This window comes from Heterodontus francisci, chromosome 23 (genome assembly GCF_036365525.1).
Source record: "Heterodontus francisci isolate sHetFra1 chromosome 23, sHetFra1.hap1, whole genome shotgun sequence".
In the NCBI taxonomy this organism is placed as follows: domain Eukaryota; kingdom Metazoa; phylum Chordata; class Chondrichthyes; order Heterodontiformes; family Heterodontidae; genus Heterodontus; species Heterodontus francisci.
The window spans coordinates 28,787,346-28,810,957 of NC_090393.1; the positions used below are offsets into that span (position 1 = coordinate 28,787,346).

Sequence of the window (23,612 nt, forward strand, 5' to 3'; positions counted from 1 at the left end):
TGTGCACGCTGCACTTTCTGGGAGGGCCGATTGACGGAATTGCATCCTCTCTGAGGTGCAGTACAGCATCGCCTTTGAAATCTCCTATGGCGTAAACCTGTCTGGGTACATTTGTTGGAGGTCGTGGACTGGCTCAGTGTGGGTACCCTTGGTCTCTTCTGCTGTAATGGGTACCCTGGTGACCACGTGGATGGTTGAGGTCCTTGCATGCTGGTAGTCCTGCCACTGCTGGTCTGCTCGTGTCTACCAGGTAAAATATTTGTGGTTTCCATGACAACTTACCATAGCTGCATTGCATTGTTAGTGTGCCACTGTCCAGGATGGGTGACCCATTGTATGCAGATAACTTTGCAGTGTCAGTTGTATCATTGATTTCCAACAACCCCAGTACATATCCTTCAGGATTCAGACTGGTAGGATATTTGCACTAGCTCCAGTGTCAATCTTAACCCTTGTTTGCCAATTTTCTTTCGGCGCATGATGTTAATAGTAGCAAAAGCTTCTAGTAGCTTGACTTCATCAACATGATGTGTCAGGTTCATAATGTGGACAGCCTATTCATCTTCTGGCTGAGAATCACTCCTCTCTGAGTCTTGTCTCAGGTTTGTTTCGCTGTGGTCTTCATGTATTAGCTTGTGCTTATGCAGGTCTCTGGAGCTCTCCTTCCTGCTGTTGCCTTATTGCTGCGCCTGTATTCTGTTTGCTTGTGCCCTACTGTGACTTTTGGCTGCATCTTTGGAGCCAGAGTTCTTGCACAGGCAGGCACAGTGTCCTTTTGCACCGCAGGCCTTGCACAGGTCTTGAAATGCAGGACAACTTCGTGGTGAGTGGGAGCAACCATACTTACCACACAGCTTGCTTGCTTTTTTTGACCTGGTTATCTTGCCAATACTGTTGGCTGCACCTAGTGCTTGCAGATGCTGTTGTCCAGCTGCAATGGCTTCATATTTCCTGACATCTTTCAGCAGCGCATCAATGCTGTGACCTTTCTTTTTCCCTAAGAAGTCTTTTTGAAACACTTCAGTGGGTGTTGAGATGATCACCAGCTCCATTATTCGGTCTGACAGCTCAGTTTCTGAAAAATCACATTTGTTGCCCTTACTATGGCACCTACTGATGAACTGGTCTATTTATTCCTGGGGCTGTTGCCTGTAGGACATCAATTCCAGGTGAATTCTAAAATTCACTCTTAATCTGAGCTGATCTTCTAGCACTTTCCATATCTTTGCAGAATCTTTATGTTCCTCTTCAGATAAGCCAGAGGTGTTGATTCAGTGTAATCCCACATTTTCAACTGCCCATCAGTATTTTTACAGCTTGTTTTTTTGGTTCTAAAATTATTTGGTCTGTGAAGCATAATTGAATTCTTTGTTTGTAAAGTTGGAACTCGGATAGGATATCCATGGCCTTCCAATCATGCTGGGAAATTTGGTATCCATCTTCCTGCTGTTCCTTTGCTTTAAACTTGCTTTAAAACTTGTTCATTGACCCTGCACTGTTTCCCCTTTAAGAAACTCTCTGTTATTTAGACTAGCTGCTTGGATTGAGCGGAGCAGGTGTTTGACAGTGCTCTGTGTTTATCTTCCTTGCAGTACTTAAGCTTGTCTGTTGACACAGCTGTTCAATAGGCAGTTCAATTGTTTTTTTTTGCTAGGGTTTTTTATGTTATTCATGCTTGAGTGGTTTAATGAATTCCTTTTAAAAATTTGGCTGCTTGAAGGGAGATTCTACAGTGATCAGGAATTGCCCACGCATTTTGCAATCATATGCCTATTGTAATGGCGCCAACCCCGATCAGCCTGGGAAAAGAGTCAGGACTTCCCTTTTTTTATGGAGTCTTTAGAAAAAAACAAAGTTGGAAGCACTTCAAAGCTTGTTTTATTTTAAACAGTATCCCTCAACCATCGCACAATGACTCACCCGATTTACTTGCAGCCTGTCATTCTGAGCTTGGTCTTCTATAGCTGGAGGTGAGTTATTGTGTCTATCCACTGTTTGGGCCAGTATTTCTCTTGAACTTTCTCTCTAGTGGCTGTAGGAATGGTCGTTATCAGAGCTGTTTTACCTATGGTCTTCAATTTAGATTTTGTCTTCTCGCCACAGCTGCCACCATGTTCTTTATGTTGTCTGATACAACATAAATGAGATGCGTGGAGTCCAGTTATGCTGAAGATCTTAAACAGGTTTATTACAGCTAAACTATTATATATGGTACAGAATAAAATATTAACATTATATTAATATAATGCTGGGTTGCAGTTGCAGAGTGTCTCTGGCTTGTAGTCACATGACTTCATCCTGGTACTTAGCTTATTAGCATACTAAGATCTTAAAGGGACATCACTCTTAAAGGCAATCATACAACAATAATAATATAATAATTGACAATATAATGAAGCCATTAGTAATGTAAATCAATGACCCCAAAGTAGCTTGAGATGAAAATTACATAAAAGATAAATATCAAAGATTGTTTTACACCAAGTCAGGAGACACAATATTACTAAGAGTCTTTCTTTGCCACACAATCATCCCTAAGAACAAGAATTAGAGCACTATATACTGTTTGCTATCAGTATGTTATGACCATGGGCTGATCGAAGGACATGGTAGGGGAAATTTCTGATTTGCTCAGAGTAATAAGATCACTGAAAACTCGAGAGTATTTCCTTTTTAACCACACAGGGGACTATTATGGCCTGACGATATTAGATATCTGTGAAGTCTCATTCTTCATTTACACTTCTGAAAAGTTTACAGCATTAAACAAAGCATGGAACATATTCTGTACCACCTCTGTGACTTGTGAGAAACATTCACAAATATCATGGTGGGGATGGAGATAGGACATAAATGAAGTCACTATAAAATAAAATCAGACAGGTGTAAAAGGGGCTGCCAGTGGCTATCATCAGTTTTGCACGGCTCCCCCAAGATTAATTTCACCCTCATTAAACCCAAATCAAGCTGGTACATTTAAATTTTTAAAGAAGTAACTCCCCCAAAATTAAATAAATTAATTTGTAACGCCCCTTTCCCACTCCCCCAATAACAATTACAGTAACTACTTGCCCTTTCCCCCCACCAAAACACTTAACTTTTACATCTGACCTTCCCCCCTCAAATTGCACAAAGTTTAAAGGTCAACCCTTCCCATCATCCCCTACACCCATTACATTTATTTGATCCTGTCCCCCCTCTCCTGCACGGAAAATCTTACCTCCTCCCCCCTCCCCACCAGTGTGGCACCGCGTTTCCCCGGACAGGGATTTGAAGGTGCGGGAATGCCAGCTACCGTGCTGTAGATCACAGTGGGCCCGCAAGATCGCAGGTAAGTCTCCTTAAATGTATTCATTTTATCGATTTGAATATTTTAATTGATGTCCCGTTGACAGCAGCGGGGGTGGGGGGGCCACCTTGCAGCCTCGCCGTTGCCGGGAGGAATGGGCCAGGCCCTCAAGATGTCAAGATCCGTGGTGGGCCCCATCTGGAGCCATTCTCAGGCCACGCCCCCCACGCCCCCCCCCCCCCCCCACAGAACCCAATGCCTCAGGGAGAACAAAATCCAGCCCTTAGACCCGTCATTAAAATGACTGCAACAGTGTAAACTTGAGTATTTGTCCAATTGTTCTGCGATAAATTTGGCTGAAAAACTTAAGGCTGGTGCATGCAGAAGGAAGTGAGTTTTAACAACGTGATAAGTGATATTGACAGCTGAACAAGCTCTCTTGCCCTGAAAAATTAATTATAAAATGTGGCGTCCCATTCCCTCTGAAGATTAGTGTTAGGGATTTAAATTTTTTTTTAACTTTTCCTGTCTGTCTTTTATCTCTCTCTTAACCCAACTGTATTTCCCAATTTTTATTTACTTTCTGCGCATCATTTATATATAATTGATATTTCCTGCTTTGAACTTCCTAGTTTGGACTTTGCATGCCTCAATGAGGATTCCCCCAGCCTCACTGTTGCTTGTGATGAGAAAAGAAAGTGCCAGAAATACTCAGCAGGTCTAGCAGCATCTGTGTAGAGAGAAACAGAGTTAACGTTTCAGGTCTGTGACCCTTCATCAGACCTGCTGAGTATTTCCGACACTTTCTGTTCTCATTTCAGAGTTCCAGCATGCGCAATATTTTGCTTCTTGTTTCACTATTGCTTGTCCTGTTCACAGACACCACAGATCCCCTGTAGAGGGCGCTGCACTAGAGCAGCCGCTAAAATAGAGGAAATCTCCGCCGAAAAGTCTGTGGGCAATTGTCGTTAAGGTGAATGACGAGTGCCTTTCCTTCACCACTGAGAACAAAATCCAGGCCAATGTGTTGAACAGATTTTTGCATGAGAGTCAAAAATGTCATATTAAATACGAGTGCTATAAATAAAAAAGCATTATCTCCAACTTGAATCAAGACTGTTCTATTGGATGACTGCATGTCACCTCTTAGTGTGATCTACGTTTGCTGTCAGATTATTCTTTAACCAGGAGCTTGAATATCCACACTCTAGCCAAGTCTCTCTTTTTAAATAGAAGCATAGAACCATGGAAGTTATAGCAAAGAAGGTGGCCTGGCTAGAGCAGAATCAAAACTAATCCCATTACCCTCCATTCTCCCCATAGCCTTATATCATCTTCTATTGACAAATATTTATCCACTTTTCCTTTAAAAGGTGCAACGTCTCTGCTCAACCACTCTCCGTGACAATATTTTCAATGGTCCAACAACGATGAGTAAAGAAAATTTTCCTAACCTCATTCCCTTCGAAGCAATTTTAAAATGTATGAACCCATGTTATTGACTCAGCAACCTGAGGAAAGGAACTTTCTCTATTCACCCAATTATAACTACTCATAATTTTAGAAAGCTCCATTAAATCTCCTTTTAGCCTTCTCTGCTGCAGTGGAGATAATCCTGGCATCTCAAGTCTCTCTTCATAGCTGTAGTTTCCATCCCTGGCAAATTCACTCAGGCACCCAAAACTACACACACTTCTGTAATTGTGGCCTAACTATTGCCTTATGACAAATTTATCATTACTTGTATTCAATACTCCTATTGATAAAACACTATTGGCCTTTTTTATTCCTTTATCTAACAGGATTCTCATTTTCAGGGAATAATCTATTTGAACCCCTAGGTGTCCATTCAGCCACATCCTTCTGCATCTTTCCGTTGACGATCCGTAATTTTACAAAAAAATTGCATTAGCTCATAATTATTGATGTTAAATTTCATAAGCTACCAATCTTCTCTTTCTGTTAACCTGTTTCTTCCTGATGTGAATTTGCAGTCCTTCACTATTTGTTTAGTTTATGTTTAGAGATACAGCACTGAAACAGGCCCTTCGGCCCACCGAGTCTGTGCCGACCATCAACCACCCATTTATACTAATCCTACACTAATGCCATATTCCTACCACATCCCCACCTGTCCCTATTGTTCCTACCACCTACCTATACTAGTGGCAATTTATAATGGCCAATTTACCTACCAACCTGCAAGTCTTTTGGCTTGTGGAAGGAAACCGGAGCACCCGGAGGAAACCCACGCAGACACAGGGAGAACTTGCAAACTCCACACAGGCAGTACCCAGAATTGAACCCGGGTCGCTGGAGCTGTGAGGCTGCAGTGCTAACCACTGCGCCACTGTGCCGCCCGCTGTGCCAAAACCCCCTACTTTTGTGCTGTCCAAATTTTGAGATTGTACCCAAATCCACATCATCTATATGTACAAAAACAGGACACAGATTTAAGATTATTGACAAAATAATCAGAGGGGAGATGAGGAGAATTTTTTTTTTGCAGTGATTTGTTCTAATATAGAATACATTGCTTGAAAGAGTGGTGGAAGCAGATTTAATAGTAACTTTCAAAAGGGAATTGTATATATACCTGAGGAGGAAAATTTTGCAGAACAATGGGGAAAGAGCAGGAGAGTGGGACTTATGGATAACTCTTTCAAAGAGCTGGCATAGGTACAAAGGGCCTTTTTCTGTGCTCTCAGATTCTATGATACTGCATTCCCAATTAGTCACCACTTTAAAAATAAATGCATTAAATTTGTCCATCACAAACTGCTTTTAACAAATCCATACTGATGGTCCTCAATTGACCCATGCATTTCTATGTGATCACTAATTTGATGTCAAATTATGAGTTGCCTACAGCTTAAGATTAACTATAGACCTATTAGTGTCTCAGTTTGTCCTCCCTTTTTAAGCTACACTGGCTACCCTCCAATTCCCTTACAGCATTTGTAGTATTTAAGGAGGATTGAAAAGTTGGAGCCGGAGCCTCTGCTGTCTCTTCTCTGTCCCCCTTCAACAGCTCTCTGGCGCATGGCATCAGGGCATAGTGGCTTATCCACCTTGAGTTCTGCTATTTTTTACAGTACGCCTACATTCTGAAGCCTGCAGAGAAATGAACACTGTTGTGCTATATATTGCATGGTCCTCCAAGTCACTGGTGAACCTTCCTGAGTAATGTTTGGATGACCTCTCTGTAAGCGAAGGGTTTGATTCCACTTAAGCAAGGAATCAGGGAACATATCATTCTCTTTAGACATTGCATTCCAGAAAACTAGTGACATTTGTTCTACTATTTTTCCTGACTATTGGCAATCTAATACTGAGGGGAAATTAATTCTCTCCCATGTTAGATTAGCCAGTAATTCAATCTCCCAATAAGAAAAGAAGGAACATATTATTCGTTCCAGCTGAGAGGGATTGGGATTGAACTGGAGATGAGAAGTTAACCTCCAAGATCCCTAATGATTTGCTGATTTTCTTTTTAAAACTAGCAGCTTTCAGACAATAGCAATATAAAAAAGTAAATGAAAAAGACAATTTCATCAATGTCTAGGGCCCAATAATTGTTTCAGTCATTATAGCAGTGCAAAATGGACTCAAGTTTGCAGGGGTCAACATGAAAACATTAAAAAGAGAAGTATTTGGGAAAGTGAAGCCACTTACCTTCATAAACTGTTCCATAGCCTTTGAAGCCAAGGAATTGGATCTGAAAAGTGTGTTTGGATCAGCTGTATAAAACAGAAAACATTATTATTGAATAATGCTTAATAAAACTAAATACTGAACTTTGCACATGCACAGTAAGCTGCATGTTTATTATTTCTGAAAAGAAATGAATATTTATAATTTTTGGTCTGTTGACCACATTGGATGGGAATAGATCTATTTTTTGAGCAGTACAAATCAATTCATCAAATCCCAAATGACTGATTTAGAAATAAAAAACATCTCAGCATTTTATCACCTTTGTATCCTTTCAAGCGCGTGTAATTAATAATTAACTATGAATTATGCCAAACACCTCCGCAATCACAAATTCATGAACTTCTGAGTCAAACATGTTGTTAGCACTGCCAGTTTGATTAAACTCTTCTCTCCGTTGCAGAAAAAGAAAGTTAAGATGACATTTAGGTCCACGGATAAGGAGAGATTTAAATCTGTATGACTACAGCTTTGGATAATCCAGACAAGAGACATTCTAACTGCTTCAGACTAGTTTTGAGTGATTATGAACCCTCGCAAACCCACTCTTCATTCAGTGCACATCAGCCTGGGACCCCTTGGGATGAGCATGTGATGAATTAATTTAGCAATCCAACATCTAAAATGGGCCATCCAGAGCACCAGAAGGAGAGTGTTTTTTGCGAGGGTCGTAGGGAGAGCAGGGGTATGAGCAACCTTGTGCAGCAGAGGCCCAGATTTCCCTTGTCAGGCCTGAAAGGAGTGCCCTTGCTCCTCAGGGCCTCAACTAGGAAAATTCTTTTGCATTACATTTGGTGGCCTTGCTGGTTTCCTGACAGCTTTAACTAACGTGACAGTCACAGTAGGCAGGCTGCTCAAGAGCAGGTTAAAATTCCATTAGGGTGCCATGTACGACATTAGCATTTATTAATGCCATCACCAAAAACTAACAGTGTTAAAATCACAGATTGGCAGGAAATGGAAGCGCTCCATTTTAACTACACCCCCGCTGATCAAGGAGTTTAGATTGTCCCATAAATTCCTACTCTACCACAAGAGCCAATGGCTGGCTGTATCCTCTTTACCATTTTAACAATATAACATTTTCTGGGAGGGCAAAGTTAAAAAGAAGCCAACCAGAATATTCTGCTTTAGCTGTGAGAGAGCTCTACATGCAATACCTCTGTTCTATTATAAATGTACACTGAGACAGCAATCGATAAAATGCATGGCTGTCATAGTTTACTATAATTAATTTGGTTTGAGCACATTAGTACGGGGTTGGAAGGGGATGAAATCACCCACCAATGGGAAAATCTGAGCCTTTCTATAATGCTCAGCATTAAGTCTCCATGGTGCTATAATATTTCAACATTTATCCCTCAATCAACATCACGAAAACAGATCATCTGGTCATTATCACATTGCTGTTTGTGGGAGCTTGCTGTGTGCAAATTAGCTGCTGCGTTTTCTACATTACAACAGTGACTATGCTTCAAAGAAGTCGTAAATTGGCTGTAAAGCACTTTGGGATGTCCTGAGGTTGTGGAAAGCAATATATAAATGCAAATCTTTCTTTTTATAAGAGGATTATAGATACTTTTATAGATATTTTTCTTCCTGCTTTTTAATGCAGTTTTTGAAGGAAATCTAGTATCACCAGTGAACTTTGTCCCACACTTTACCTAGTGCAGGATAGTCATCTTGTGTCATCTTACATAACTGGAAAATGGATAGTTTTCAGTGAGCACTCACCCATTGATCAGCAAGTTCACAAAGGTGCATCAACATTAAGTTTCCATGGTGCTTAAATTAGTTTTGAATTTTGTCCAATGCTAATGTGCATCAATTTTTGTTTAACAAGGCTGCTCAAATTATCTTAAATAGTGAAGCAAAACATGGCAATATTGACTTTACGATACATGGGCCTAGACATTGGAACACACCTGAATCCGGGAGCTGCCGACAGCAGGACCACAGTAAATTGGTCCATCTGCCTCATTTAGGACAGTACCAACAATATGTCGGCACCAGCCACAGCAACTGGGGCAGCTTTTCAGTCACAGGGATGGCACTATCATCCAGCTAAGGCCTTCAAGAGAATCCCTGGGAAGAGAGGCCATCAGGAAGCTGATGAGTGATGGCAGGCACCAACCCACAATTTTAACGTGGAGCCAGGAGGTGGACTCTGATGCTCAATAAGACAAGTAAAAAACATTAATCTTGCTTGTTGGATAGCAACCTCAAGTGGTCCCTTTAAGGAACTCTGGTTTGGCTGCTGAGCCCCTGGAGAAACTGACTCCAGCATCCATCTGGTACAGTCCAACCAGACATTAGGCCCATTTCAGACACAAACAGGGGGCCTAACAGCTGATTCAGGAACAGCCCTGGACGCCTACAGAGTAGCCTTAACCAATATGGCATGTGGTGCACTTCCAGCGTGGAATGAGTGGGCTGGATTTTGTAGTCCTGCCACCGGGAGCGGCGGTGGGTGCGGAAAATGGCAGCTATCCCCCATGGGACCTGCACCGCCGCGATTCTGAGGCGGGCAGCCACTTTACATATTCATGGCGGCTGCCCTCTCCTCCCAATTATGTGGCAGGGGCGGCATTGCCAACACCATTCACCGATGCAGAAGCAGGTGCTGCCGCCATTTTTAAAAGGCTGCCAGTACTGCAGACAGTTCAACAAAGTGCAGAGGTCAGCCCTTTCCTACCTCGGTGGCGCCAGCTTTCCCCGGACAGGAAAGTGAAGGAGCGTGAGTGCCGCCCGTCATGCTGAAGACTGGGAACTGAAGGTAAGGTGGTTTAGATTTTAATTAATGCAAACATGTAAATTAAATATTAAAAGCAGGGTCCCACTGCAGAGCGGCGGAGGGGCCGCCATGGAGCATCCCCGGAAGATCGGGCCCAGCAACCCCGGCGTCGGGTTCCGTAGTGGCTGCTGCCGCTCCGATTCCCCACCGGGAAAATCCAGCCCAGTGTGTGCATGCCACCCGCCACATTGGACCCTTAGACACCCATATTACATCTGTAAAACAGGCACAACACATTCAAATTTCTAGGCCATTGATTCTGTATTTGCATAAATGCCATAAATGACTAAGTTGCGGTACTTGTGCTTATCATTAATGTATTTAATAGAGTATAACTATGAAGCAAGCACTGGAGGGTGAAGAGGTGTTGAGGTTAATGCAGTACAAACACTTGTTATTTTATAATGTAGACCTTTTGTAATGTAAATTATTTCATTCCATTATCATTTTTGCCATGGTTTGACAGACTGCAAAGATTGATGATAAATGATGCTCAGACGGGATCTACTCTATCATGAACAATGCTACTTTGGCTAAATTTACAAATGATGGAAACATAGGCAGGGATTTTACGTTGGGCGGACGGGAGCTGGCCACCGACATTTCAGTTGGTGGTGAACCCGCTTCCGCCTCGCCTAGGGGTCAGCTCCATATTTTACGGTCCCCAGGCTTTAATTGTTCCGAGGTGGGACTTCCACCTGCTTGAGGGAGGAATTCCCGCCTCATTGAGCTGCCGGCCAATCAGCGAGCCAGCAGCTCTTAGTCCCAGCAGCGCCACTAGGAGCGGTGGCTACTGCTGGGACTGCAGCCCAGCCAACCGCAGAGGAAGACATGGTGCCAGGAGTTAAGGTAAGTTTTGGTTGCCTCAGCGGGGGTAATCGGTCGGGCCCCAGCGAGGCAAGTGTGGTCAGTTGGGGGGAAGGGGGGGGGCATGACGAGTGCTGGGGATGCTTGGGGTAGTGGGGGCGGCCCTCCATCGGGCATCCTGTGCCCGTTGAGCAGGCAACCCCCAACCTCCGAGACAATCAGCAGCCACCTGGTTTTCCCAGGCGGCTTTTCCTGGCTCCAGGACGCCCGCTTGCCACACATAAAATCCGCGTGGGGGCGGGCGATCCGCGTGCGGGTGGGCGAAGGCCCTTACGTGGTTGTTAAGTGGCCACTTAAGGGCCTTGTTTGGCCTGGGGTGGGCAGGCCATTCCCCCCCCCCCCCCCCACCGCCCTACGTAAAGGGCAGCGGAAGCAGGAGCAGGTCGGGAAAGCCTCCCGGAGCCTCCCGCTCCATTTTACGCCCCCACGCCCCCCCCTTCACCACCATCCTGCTCGTTGGGGTGGCGTAAAATTCCGGCCATAGGTTAGCAAGAGAAAAATCAGAAGCTTGGGTCAACATTTTATTATGTAGTTTACAGCAGATTTAAACCTATGTTTAGAACATTTGGGTCAAAAAAATCAAAACTAAGCCGCAGTCACAAAACACTTCATAATCAATGAATTACTCTAAATATGCAGTATATGTTGTGCAGGCAAATGTGGCAGAAAAGTCGCTTATAGCAAAGTCCCATGTACTGAAAAGAGATGAATGAGCAATTAACTTGTGGAATGGCCTTGTGAGAAAGGACCCTCCACCCATCGATAAAAGAGGCAGGGGGGGGGGGGGGACAGAAAAGAGACTGAACATTTGAGATCCAATGCCCCAGGTCTTTTTTGAGACCCAATGTATGGTCCTGCCAGTTGCTGGCACATCAATGGTCACTCGCACAGGTTTGAATGGATAGATTAGACTGATATCATCTTGAGAGACAGCAGTAATATCCCTGCATACAATGCCCCTATGCTGCTGACATGCTTCAGAATGCCTATTGACCTAAGGGCAGCAATGTGGCCCCTGCCTCAAAACTATCTTAATCTAGTTCCACAGCATGTTAAAGTTGGACAGGAGCGGCCCAAGATCTTTATAACAACAGCCTCACCATTCACAAGAGATACCCTGACTAGGCTTAGAACCTATGATGTAGGCAACTTTGCTATCCGGTGGGATAGTTTGCTATGTTGAAGGGACTATATAAGTAAATGTTGTGATTGTGTTCCAATCTTCAATTTTTTAAAGTGCTCTAAAAATTGAAATGGAACAAATAGTTGTTCTCAATATGTTACACACATTTTAGAGGACAGATTCATTTTGGGAAAAAAATAAATTGTGTTCCTTTTGAAATATGAATGACTCTAATTGGAATACCAATTCATCAGTTGCCGATGTGTGTGATCAGAATTAACTAATGCTGTTCGTCAACCTTGAACTCAGGAGCATCATAAGTTGACCACTGCATGTAGTTTCCATCAGCTGGGGATGGGGTTCATTCAATACCAGTCAGTTACATTTTCCCTTATTAACACCAGGGAAAACCCTTTCACTTCTCTGGCAAGCTCTGAAGTGCAACTGCTTGGACTGTTTCCATAGTAATGGAAACATAATCACTGCTAATTAATGAAATGCTCAATTAGTCGCAGCGGCTTTGTCTGTTTTAATGTTTTGTTTTCTGAAACAAAGTGCAGCATATTACGTCTCAGCTTGTCACTTGACGTTATCCGCCACTGTGTACATGGCGGCAATATACAATAATATTTAGAAAGATGTTTGTTTCTCAGCAGATAGCAATTCAATCTCTCAACCAACACACTACTTACAATTCTAAACAAATTCCCACTGAGACTCACTAATGTATCTAATGACAAGCAAGGGCAGCTCTGTCAAATAAAGTCAGAAGGACTAAGCTTGAAAACATCAGGAAGAGTGGTGGAAATAACAGTTAATATTTTCCCCTCTAATTTAAAGTATAAAAATTTCAGTACAGGTCAGCCATGCTTTCTGATATAGCCTATATGAGGAGGATTTTCCCCTTCTTAGTGCCATTAATGCCAGACAGTACTTTTAAACTTGTTTTAAAACATTTAAAAGACGGTTGCTCTAGTTAACTGTAGCTAACTTCCATGAGGCAGGTATAAACTGTGTTTCTTCATTTTATTAATGAATGCTTCCTCTGTGTGGCATGATAAGATGGACTGTCAGTTTGCTCTGTGTGTAAGTGAATTTCCATTACAAAAGATAGGAGGAAAATACCTCTTTATTAATGATAGAGCCCAAAATACCTCCTTGCTGATTCACAGCTGTTGTACAAGGATGAAAATGTAGCCCATTCTTTATGGCTCCCTCATTAAGAAGGTACAATTAATTCAAATTAAATGACTGCCTCATAATTGGTTTTGGATTTTCAATATTTATTCATTTACATGCAAAACACATTGTGTTGATTCCTACTAACTAAATATTCTATCCCTTTTATGTAATACAGAAAATGTATTAATTTTCCACTGTGCTGAACCTGCCTCATTTATACCCTCAGCAAATTTGGCAATGGCATGGAACTGAGCATGTGCAAGATTTGCATGGAAATTACGACACGGAAAGAGGCCACTCAGCCCATCTAGTCCATGCAATGTTTATTCTCCACATGAGTAGTAGGCTAATTTCATGTGCTTGCCCTGCTCTTGTATCCATTCTCTTTCTTTCAACCAACTAGCTAACCTATTTCTAAAACTAACCTGGTCTCTGCTTCAATCACTAGCTTCAGTTGTGCATTGCAGAGTCTCTTAACCCTCTGTGTAAAAGGCCTCTCCTCCTCTCTATTCTAAATCACTTGCATTTAATCCTCTATCTATGTCCCCATGTTCTAGATGCTTCAATCACTGGAAACAGTCTCTTTCTAAATACCTTGTTCCATTATATACAATTTCTCCAAACTTGTGATTATAGCTTGCACACATGCCATAAACTGTGGTCTTGACTTTCTTGCTCTGGCCACAGAAATTCTTTGATACTGAAGGAAGTTGCCTAAGCTAGCAACGTTGAAAGTGTGTTGTATTCTGTTAACAGTAGGCTGACAATGGCTTACTAATGGCCAGACCACGAATTGACAAACTGTGGCCAAATACCACAGAGGTAAACTGTTCATTTCTGCTATCCACTGGCCTTCCAAGAAGGTTTTACCTGCTCAAGCACAAATGCCAGATCATTTAATGGAGCATTATATTTACAGGCTGCAAGACCACCTACTACATAGGCAAATATTCACCGACCATGGTTTGCAATGGTGCACTTGCTAGCCTGCGATTTTCTCCCTGCTCATTTTAACAACTAGGAGAATTGCAAGCTGGCAACCACACTAGCAGAAGTCCCGGGAATTATTGTTACCAGCACCCAAACCACAGCAAAAAAATATAGGAATAAACAGTCTACAATCCTGGAGCTCTAAAAAAAAAATTGGTAAAAGTGTCCAATTGAAACTTCTTACATGTAGCTGTGTATTCCAAATAAGTGACTAACATATTAAAATAAATAGATCATCTACTTAACATGAACTGGCTTAATGTGGCAATGCTATTACCACTGTGACATTGGTGGAAGGCACATTTGTAAACAGAATTACTGCACAACTTGCAGTAGTAGAATGGGTGAAGCTCTGAGAAAATTCACCCCTGCACCCCAGTATCTTAGGCTACCTCACTGACTTAACACACACATTAAATCTTTATTGCTGACAATGTTGTGGCAGCAGATTGTCTAAATGTGTTCAAGAAGTAATTAGATGTGTTTCGGCAGCAAGAGGAGATTCAGGGAGACGTGAGGAGGAGATTAGGTACGTCTGGTCTGGGGATGGACTTTCTAGGCTACACGGCCTTTTCTCTTTTCTAAGAGTTCTTGGCACTCGCCGCAGACCTCAAAGAAAGCTGCCCACAAAGATCTAACAATCTCTGTGGCTGGGATTTTCTCTTTCCTGATGGCAGTTTAAATCTGGCACCAAATCAAGGGGATCTCCAGGCATGCAGCAGCAGTGATGTCAGCAGGTAGGCAGCTAATCACATTCAAATATTGTTACACAGCAAACCAGGATATTAAAAGCACTTGAAATCCTTCACTTTTAATTTAAATTTTCAGAAATATGTATTACGATAGAACCTAAAATAAAGATAAAGAGACTTTTAAAAAAAGAAAAAAAAAAGGTTTTAAAAAATGTGGAATTTTTAATCATTGTGGAGAAATTTGACATTCCACAAATGTAAAATTACCTTTTCAGGACTAGTGAGCGAGTTTAGCAGTAATTATGAAGTTAGTACGCCATTAAAAATTCAGTTACACCTCATTCAACAAGATGTAATTTTTTTCCAGGATTTTCACAGTGAGACTATCAGTGTTAGGGTGGAAGTTCTTGCCAATCCATGATTGCACAGAAGATTGCAATCTGTGGGAACCTCTACAGCACACACTATGGAGGAGCACTATACAGCACTCACTGACAGCAACTTCTAAATTTCTGCCTTATCCTGCTCATGTCTGAACTCCTGAAATTGCAGTCAGTTTCAGTGAAGTAATAACGGTAAATGGTGACATTTTCACTGTCATTGCCACAGCAGTCCTGGCCTTTATATTGTTTTAAGTGCATTTATCTTGTGCTAAAGCCTGTTCTGGTGTAGCTGAATCCTGATGCCCGGGTCTCATACAGCCGGCTGCAAGTAAATGTGCTGAGATTTGCTAAGGTTGCTTGCCATGAAGATCCAATCCAGCTTAACAGATCTGGGCAGGTTTACTTACAAACTGCAGTCTGCTGTATAAGACCTACAAGCTAACACCACCAGCACAGATCTTAGTGCAATCTTAGAGCAACTTTACTCACACCACTGTTCAATTGCTTTACCCAGATAATAGCTCCCGCTCCTATGATACCACTGGCATGTAATCTCTGCAAAGCCAAACATTCGCTGCTGGACTTCCTTCTGTAATGTATCTAAGTTTGCTGATGATACAAAGGTAGGTGGAAAGGTAAGCTGTGGAAGGACACAGAGAGGCTGCAAAGAGATATAGACAGGTTAAGTGAGTGGGCAACAAGATAACAGATGGAGTATAATGTCGGGAAGTGTGAAGTTATTCACTTTGGTCATAAGTATAGAAAAGCAGAATTTTTTTTAAACTTGTATGAAACTTGTAAGTGTTGAAGTTCAAAGAGACTTGGATGTGCTTGTACAAGGAACGCAGAAAAGTTAGCATGCAGGTACAGTAAGCAATTAGGAAGCCAAATGGCATGTTGGCCTTTATTGCAAGGAGATTGGAGTACAGGAATAAAGAAGTCTTGCTACAATTGTACAGGGTTTTGGTGAGACCACATCTGGAGTATTGTGCAGTTTTGGTCTCCACATTTAAGAAAGGATATACTTGCATTGGTGTGAGTACAGCGAAAGTTCACTAAATGAGTCCCTGGGATGAGGGGGTTGTTCTATAATAAGAGGCTGAGTAAATTGGGCCTACATTCTCTAGAGTTTAGAAGAATGAGAGGTGATCTCATTGAAAGATACAAGATTCTGAAGGGGCCGAATAGAGTATACACTGAGAGATTGTTCCACTGGTCGAGGAATCTAAAACATGGGGGCACAGTCTCAGGATAAAGACACAGTCATTTAGGACTGAGATGAGGAGAAATTACTTCATTCGAAGGGTTGTGAATCTTTGGAATTCTCTACCCCAGAGGGTTGTGGATGCTCCATCGTTGAATACATTTAAGACTGGGATAGACAGATTTTTGGTCTCTCAGGGAATCAAGGGATATATATGCTGAACAGGCGGGAAAGTGGAATTGAAGCCTAAGATCAGTCATGATCGTATTGAATGGTGGAGCAAGCTCATTGGGCCATATAGTCTACTTCTGCTCCTATTTCTTGTGTTCTTGTATTTCGAATAAGCAAAATTCAAAAATAAAAGAATGGGGAGGCCCTACAATAAGAATTTCTGATGCAAATAGTGACAACATATATTTGCGGTGTTAAGGATCTCTTGGCTATGGTTACATTTTGTAACAGGCAATATATCTGTCATGTGTAGCATGACCTTGCCTTATGTCTGACTGTCAAAGCTGCCACCATTGGCATACAAATTAAAGGAGAGCTTCCCCTGCCATAGGGTATGTCTCATGCTTTTATGTTACTGCAGTGCCTTCAACCAGGAGGCTATTTTGACAATGTTTTCCCAGAACCCATTTGGCACCAAGCTGTAACCTAAAACAGCCTTTAGTGACAGCTTTTCTTTCATCAGCCTCAGACAGTCCTAATTCTTCTACGAGGGTGGGCACATCTAATTCTATTGCAGCATAATCCTGAAGAAGTTAACTGATTTTATTTTCATAATTTTTTTTAAGCACAGCCCCCCTGGGCAGCTCCACTCACACAATTTCATCCAAGATCATAAATAACCAAAGCCAGTCTCTGATCTTGCTTGTGCCTCTGGTTCTCTTATCTTACTGTCTGCCTGTGTGTGCTTGTGGTTCTCTTCTCTCTAATCCTCTATGTGCTTTTTATCCTCTCTCCATCCCTTGTGTATCTGCTTTTCCTCTCTCTACTTCTGTGCTGAAAGTCTCTCCATCTTTCTTTGCCACTTTCTCTCCCTCTCTGTGTGTCCGACTTTGATTCTATGGCCGGAATTTTACCTAAGGTGAACGGGAGCCGGCCACTGACTGAAAAGTAGATAGCGAACCTGCATCTGCCTTGCCTGGGGATCCGACCCGTATTTTGCAGGTCCCCGGGCTTCAATTGGTGTGAGAAGGGACTTCCACCCGCTTGAAGTAGGAAGTCCCGCCTAATAAAGCTGCCGGCCAATCAGCGGGCAGGCAGCTCAGTCCCAGCAGCGCCACCTTAAGCGGTGGCCACTGCTGGGACTGCAGCCCAGCATGGTTAAGGTGCCTGGGAGCGGGAAGGATGATAAGTTTTGGTTGCCCGGCCAGGGGTAATCAGTCGGGCCCTGGCGAGGCAAGGGTGCTCGACTTGGGGGGATGGGGAACGTGTTGGGTCTTGGCGGTAGTTGAGGTAGCGGGGGCGGCCCTCCATCAGGCACAGGGTGCCCGACCATGAGGGCCACCCTGGGATGCTCAGAAGCCACCTGCTTTCATTAGGCGGCTTCTCCCAGCTCCAGGATGCCCACTTGCCATGCATAAAATCTGCATGGAGGTGGGCGAAGTCCCTTAAGTGGCCGTTAAGTGGCCACTTAAGGGCCTTGATTGGCCTAGGGCAGGCACACCATTTTTCGGCCCTGCATAAAGGCATAAAGTGGCAGCGGAGGTGGAAGTGGGTTGGGAAGGCCTCCCGATGCCTCCTGCTCCATTTTACGCCACCCCTCCGCCACCATCCCGCTCGTTGGGGTGGGGTAAAATTCCGGCTTATATCCCTCGCTCCTTGAGTCTGAATGTTTGTATTGCCATTTATCTGAACACGTCTCGCTCCCTCAGTATTTCATGCTCATGAGAAGAGCAGCATTGAAAATACAATACCAAACTGAAGAGTTAAAATATTAGAACAATTTTAAAAGACTTGTACATTTGCTTTTAACAGGATGGAGGACACAGTCACGTGACAAATACCACCTCCTGCACTACAATACACATCCATGTCTACCAGAACTAAAACCAATTAACCCCATCTACATGGAAATGAGACAGCTTATCACACATGGATGTGAGCTATACACAAAACGTGCTAAAACAAAGACACTACCAGATTCTACATCTCCAACTATCCTTCACTACAATAGGGTGTGAACAGCCCTCATATTATCAAAATGGGCCATCAAAATCCATTCGACCAGCCCATCGAGAACTGAGATTGAAAGTTACATGTGCGAAACTAATATGCAATGAGTTTACATTTAAAGGTAATAAAAACAGAAAATGCTGGAAATACTCAGCAGGTCTGGCAGCATCTGTGGAGACAGAAGCAAAGTCAACATATCAGGTCTGTGACCTTTCATCAGAACTGGCAAAGGTTAGAAACGTAATAGGTTTTAAGCAAGTGAAGCGGGGTTAGGGGGCTGGGGAAGAGAACAAAAGGGAAGGTGTGTGTTAGGGCAGAGGGCAGGAGAGATTAAATGACAAAGATGTCATGGGACAACGGCAAAGGAAGTGCTAATGGTGTGGTGAAAGACAAAGCATTAGTCCAGAGAGAGTGTTAAACACAGAATAATAGACAGCTCTGTCCCAAAAGCACAAACATGAAAAAACAAGTTTAAGGCAGGCAAATGGTTAAAAAATAAAACAAAATAAAATAATAATAAAAAAGGCCAATCATGCTCTGAAATTATTGAACTCAATGTTGAGTCTGGAAGGCTGTAGAGTGCCTAATCAGAAAATGAGGTGCTGTTCCTCAAGCTTGCATTGAGGTTCACTAGAACACAGCAGCAGGCCAAGGATAGAAATGTAGGTGTGACAGCAGGGCAAGTAACTGGAAGCTCGGGGTCATGCTTGCAGACTGAGTGGAGGTGTTCCACAAAGCGGTCACCCAGTCTGCATTTGGTCTCCCCAATGTAGAGGAGACCGTATTGTGAGCAGCGAATACAGTATACTACATTGAAAGAAGTACAAGTAAATCGCTGCTTCACCTGGAAGGAGTGTTTGGGGCCTTGGATGATGAGGAGAGAGGAGGTGAAAGAGCAGGTATTACACCTCCTGCAATTGCATTGGAAGGTGCCGCGGGAAGGGGATGAAGTGTCGGGGGAAATAGAGGAGTGGATCAGGGTGTCGTGGAGGGAACTATCCCTTTGGAATGCTGACGGGGAGGGGAGGGGAAGATGCTTTTGGTGGTGGCATCACGCTGGAGGTGACGGAACTGGCGGAGGATGATCCTTTGGATGTGCAGGCTGGTGGGGTGGAAAGTGAGGTCAAGCGGAACCCTGTCACAGTTCTGGTAGGCAGGGGAAGGGGTGAGGGCAGAAGTGTGGGAAATGGGTTGGACACGGTCGAGGGCCCTGTCAACCACAGTTGGGGGGATTCTTCAGTTGAGGAAAAAGGAAGACATATCAGAAGCGCTGTTATGGAAGGTTGCATCATCAGAACAGATGCGCGGAGATGAAGAAACTGGAAGAATGGAATGGAATCCTTACAGGAGGCAGAGTGTGAGGAAATGTAGTCAAGTGTACATTTAAAAGTAATCATTTTGAAGAACAAAGGAGTCTTTCCAGTTCAGCCATCAAGTCATCAACATCAGTCTGGACTCTCACCAACCACACAGTCAACTTCGAAAGCTATCTTAAATTCCAGCACAAGGCTGAGACAGAGAGAGAGAGAGAGACCAGTTTCAGCTAACATTTGAACCCTGCTGAGACAAGTTGAAAGCCAACTGCTGCAGCGAAATAGAGTGTGCCTTTGAAACAACTCCTCCACCTGTGAAAACTAAGCCAAGAATATCTGCACCATCTCCAAATTGAAGTGAACCTCCAGAAGTCTTCAGCAAATACAAGGCAACCAACAAACAGACCTGCAACTTTAAAACTCACCTTCCGAGAGGATCCCACAGGTTTTCCTGAAACAACAGACTTTTACACCTTGAACTTTTAACACGTCTTACCCTTTACCTTCTATCTATCTCTTCTTGAGTGTGCTTGTGAGAATGAATGCATGCGTGGGTGGTGTTGCGATCATTTCGGGTGATGAATATTGTTCGATAAATATTTAATCTTCTGTTTCAAACCTAAGAGAAAACATGTCATTGTCTGTTTATTTGGCAAACAAAACACAGGGGCTGAAATGCTAATTTAAATAAAAACACTATCTGTGGTCAGTTTGGAGGTGAACAGTGGAAACCAGCCATGCCATCACCCACCTGGTCAAAGCAGTATCTAAACATTCTTTTTCCTTGTGAGTCCGAACACTTACTCACGAGTTCTCTCCAGGTGCCTGAATTTCTCTATCATTATCTGTTTTTAGTGCTGTTGGTTGTGGGTTCCATGTTGGCTAAGACACGGGGAGATCTGCCCTTCTCTTCTTTAAATAGTGCCATAGGCTATTTTACATCCATCCGAGAGGGTAGATGAGGCCTCAGTTTACTTTCAGTACTACACCCAAGTGACAGCCTAGATCTCGAGCACAAATCCTGGAGTATAATTTGAAGCTATGACCTTCCAACTCAGAGGTCAGAGTGCTACCACTGAGCCACCTAAAAAAAAAAGCCTGGAAATTGTTGAGAGCATGGAGGAGATGGAAAAGAGGCCAAAGTTAAGATGTAAAAAAGTACACTGGAAAATGTGAAAAATAAACAGTTCAACCAAACTACTCACCTGTTACAGTTGAAAACAAACATAATGGAGAATTGGAGCTATATATGTTTACAATAGCACCCAGTGGCCAGTATGTGGAACTGTAGGCAGGGCCACACCAAGCTTTTTAATCGGGACTTGAGTTTTGGTGACTGAAAATGTGACAAAAGGCTAAATGCTCAAAAAGAGTCATTGAGAATTACAAAGGATGTGGATAAAATCAACATTAAAAATTGTATATGATAGATGACAATGCATATCAATTTTAATTCGTAGATTAAGCAAGTAGCTTCACCTCGTAAATTAAGAGGCATTAATAATTAAATATTAATTAATTAATTAAGCTTCCTCTTTCTTTAGCTAACTTGGTTGTGTACCTTTCCTGGTGATGGGGGCAAGCAGGTGACTTGTTGCAAAGCTATGCTACATCTCAACCTCAAATACGTGAAAGAATCCTTGGGCATGATTCATCCTCTGACTTTTTATCCTTTTCCATTGTGTGAAGACGCAGTTGGACTTCATGCAGTGCTGCACCTTGACAGCACCACTGAGATTGGTAATAACACCAATTACAGCATGGTCCAGCTCACTGGATCACCAGTATGTTGTGGTCATTGTGCCAAACCTCCCCAACACACTATCCATTTGGAATATAAACCTGCCAGTGAATGACAATACCTTTAACCACTTCTTTTTTCAATGAAACAAATCACATGGAAGTGAAACAGTACCCAACAAAAGTTAAGATTGCTCCTTCCTCATTTCTTACTGTGGTCAAAGATCTGTGGGGAGAGCAGGGCTGGGAAAGAGGGGTTTGTGGTTGTAAGGGAGAGAAAAGCATATTGAGAGAAGAATTGCGTAATAATATTCACCAAATATTGGTATGTGTTGAGGCAGTAGTAACCTTTTTATTTAATATGGAATGCAACCTAAACCCACAAAGTATACTGTGTACAATAAACTTAAATGTCAGTACATGTTGTTCATGGAGATACTTAAAGTGTGGCTGATTATGTGACTCCTCTGGGATGCACATCCCACACACCCTTGTGCGCAAAGCCTCAGAATGAAAGGCAAAGACCTGATGCTCTGTAGGTGTTTAACAAGCAATCTGTGCCTTCTCCTCTCTGTGCTCAGAATGCTTGAGAATTGATTGAAACAATTTCAGCTAATGTTCAGGCTCCAGAGATGCCTCTGGTCTTTAGCATGGGTAGTTTCCAAGGCAACAAGCTCAACCTGTTAGGTTTGATGGCATTTCATCAAAAATGGAAGCTTGGTGTTGAATTTCCAGTGATATTGTCTTCATTTTTTGGGATGACCAAGCCTCTGAATGTGATATTCAGCTCAGACTCTCTCACTTTGTGCAAATTAACAAACACATTTGACTCCCACTGGAATGGAACTGTCACACCTGACTCAGGGCATGCACAGTTGTATTTTGTTTTCTAATGAACAAACTCAGAACTTACAGGCATCGACAAGATCAAAATTAGCACCAAATAGTCTCCATTATTTACCTCTGTATACACTTGGGAGTACCCAAACATTGACTCTTACCAATCTGCAACTGAGCTCTCTGGTAGCTCTCTATTGGGACAGCATGTGAGCTCTCCACCTTCAGTAAATGCAAACTCTCCTTTTGTGAATTTCTACATAAGCTGCTTGGTAGACTTGGTGATTTGTTTCCATGTAGGTCAGACACCCGGCTGACAAAAACACAGAACTGTGAGGTGGATTTCAGACCACTAACAGCAGCACAAAGACTATTCCAGATGTGAAAAACTTTGCACATGCAATTTTTTAAAAGTCACATTCACAACTTTTCTTTTGTACAGCTCAGCAATGGAAACTCAACCAACCTCCTGCTATCAATGGAAATATGTGATAGACAGAGACTGTCCACAATAAACTGGGCAGATCTGTCAATGGGTAAAAAGACAAAAGATCAGTGGGAGATGTTCAAACCATAACAATGTACAGAATGTACATATAACAGAACCTGTTAATACCCCTCACATGCAAAAGCTCTACTTGCCAAAAAAGCCATGAATGACAATGTAAAAGGCAACAAAAAATTAAAAAATAAAGCACACAAAAATGCAAAATGTAACACAGATCCTGGCGAATGGGAGAGATACAAATGTCACGCTCTCGCAAGGAGAAATTATGAACAATAATGAACTGATGAATTGAACTCAAAATGGACACCTTTTGTTGCAAAACTAGATGGAATGAGAGGTCAGATGACCTCACCTGTACTGCGTATATACATGGTAACTGCTGGAAACCTGTCTGGTTAAGTGTTGAAGAAAGTATTAGAAATGTAAATGGCCCATTCAATGTTAATGGTTACCCTTCTTCAACAAGTTGAACTAACAATGACTTGGCAGAGATGGAGACTCCAGACTCAAACTCAGGATAAAGGGTGTGAAAAACACCACTTTATCAAGATGGCACAGAGATGAGCAATACCCAAACCCATTGTCTAACAATGGCCACACTATCAAACGCCATTTATGAAAACACACTGGGAGAGAAACTTCAGTCACCTGACAGAAACCAAGGCCAAAATTTTACAGCCCTCCCCCTGCAAAAGAATGGGCTGGTGGCCGGGGGGGTGTAAAATGGAGTGGAAGGCTGGGGGTGGGGGGGGAACCCTTTCCAACCCGTTCCCACCTCCACTGCCAATCTGGGGA

At 42.7% G+C, this 23,612-nt stretch overlaps 1 protein-coding gene across 8 annotated transcripts in view; it reads right to left on the reverse strand.

The window, feature by feature from the left end:
- Window positions 1–23,612, reverse strand: part of LOC137382667 (rasGAP-activating-like protein 1) — a 385,434-nt gene that overhangs the window by 79,797 nt on the left and 282,025 nt on the right. For all 8 annotated transcript variants that reach the window (XM_068054911.1, XM_068054910.1, XM_068054915.1 and 5 more), the window contains one exon: window positions 6,965–7,029. In XM_068054911.1, the coding sequence (XP_067911012.1) occupies window positions 6,965–7,029 (65 nt within the window). The remainder of the gene's footprint in view (window positions 1–6,964; window positions 7,030–23,612) is intronic.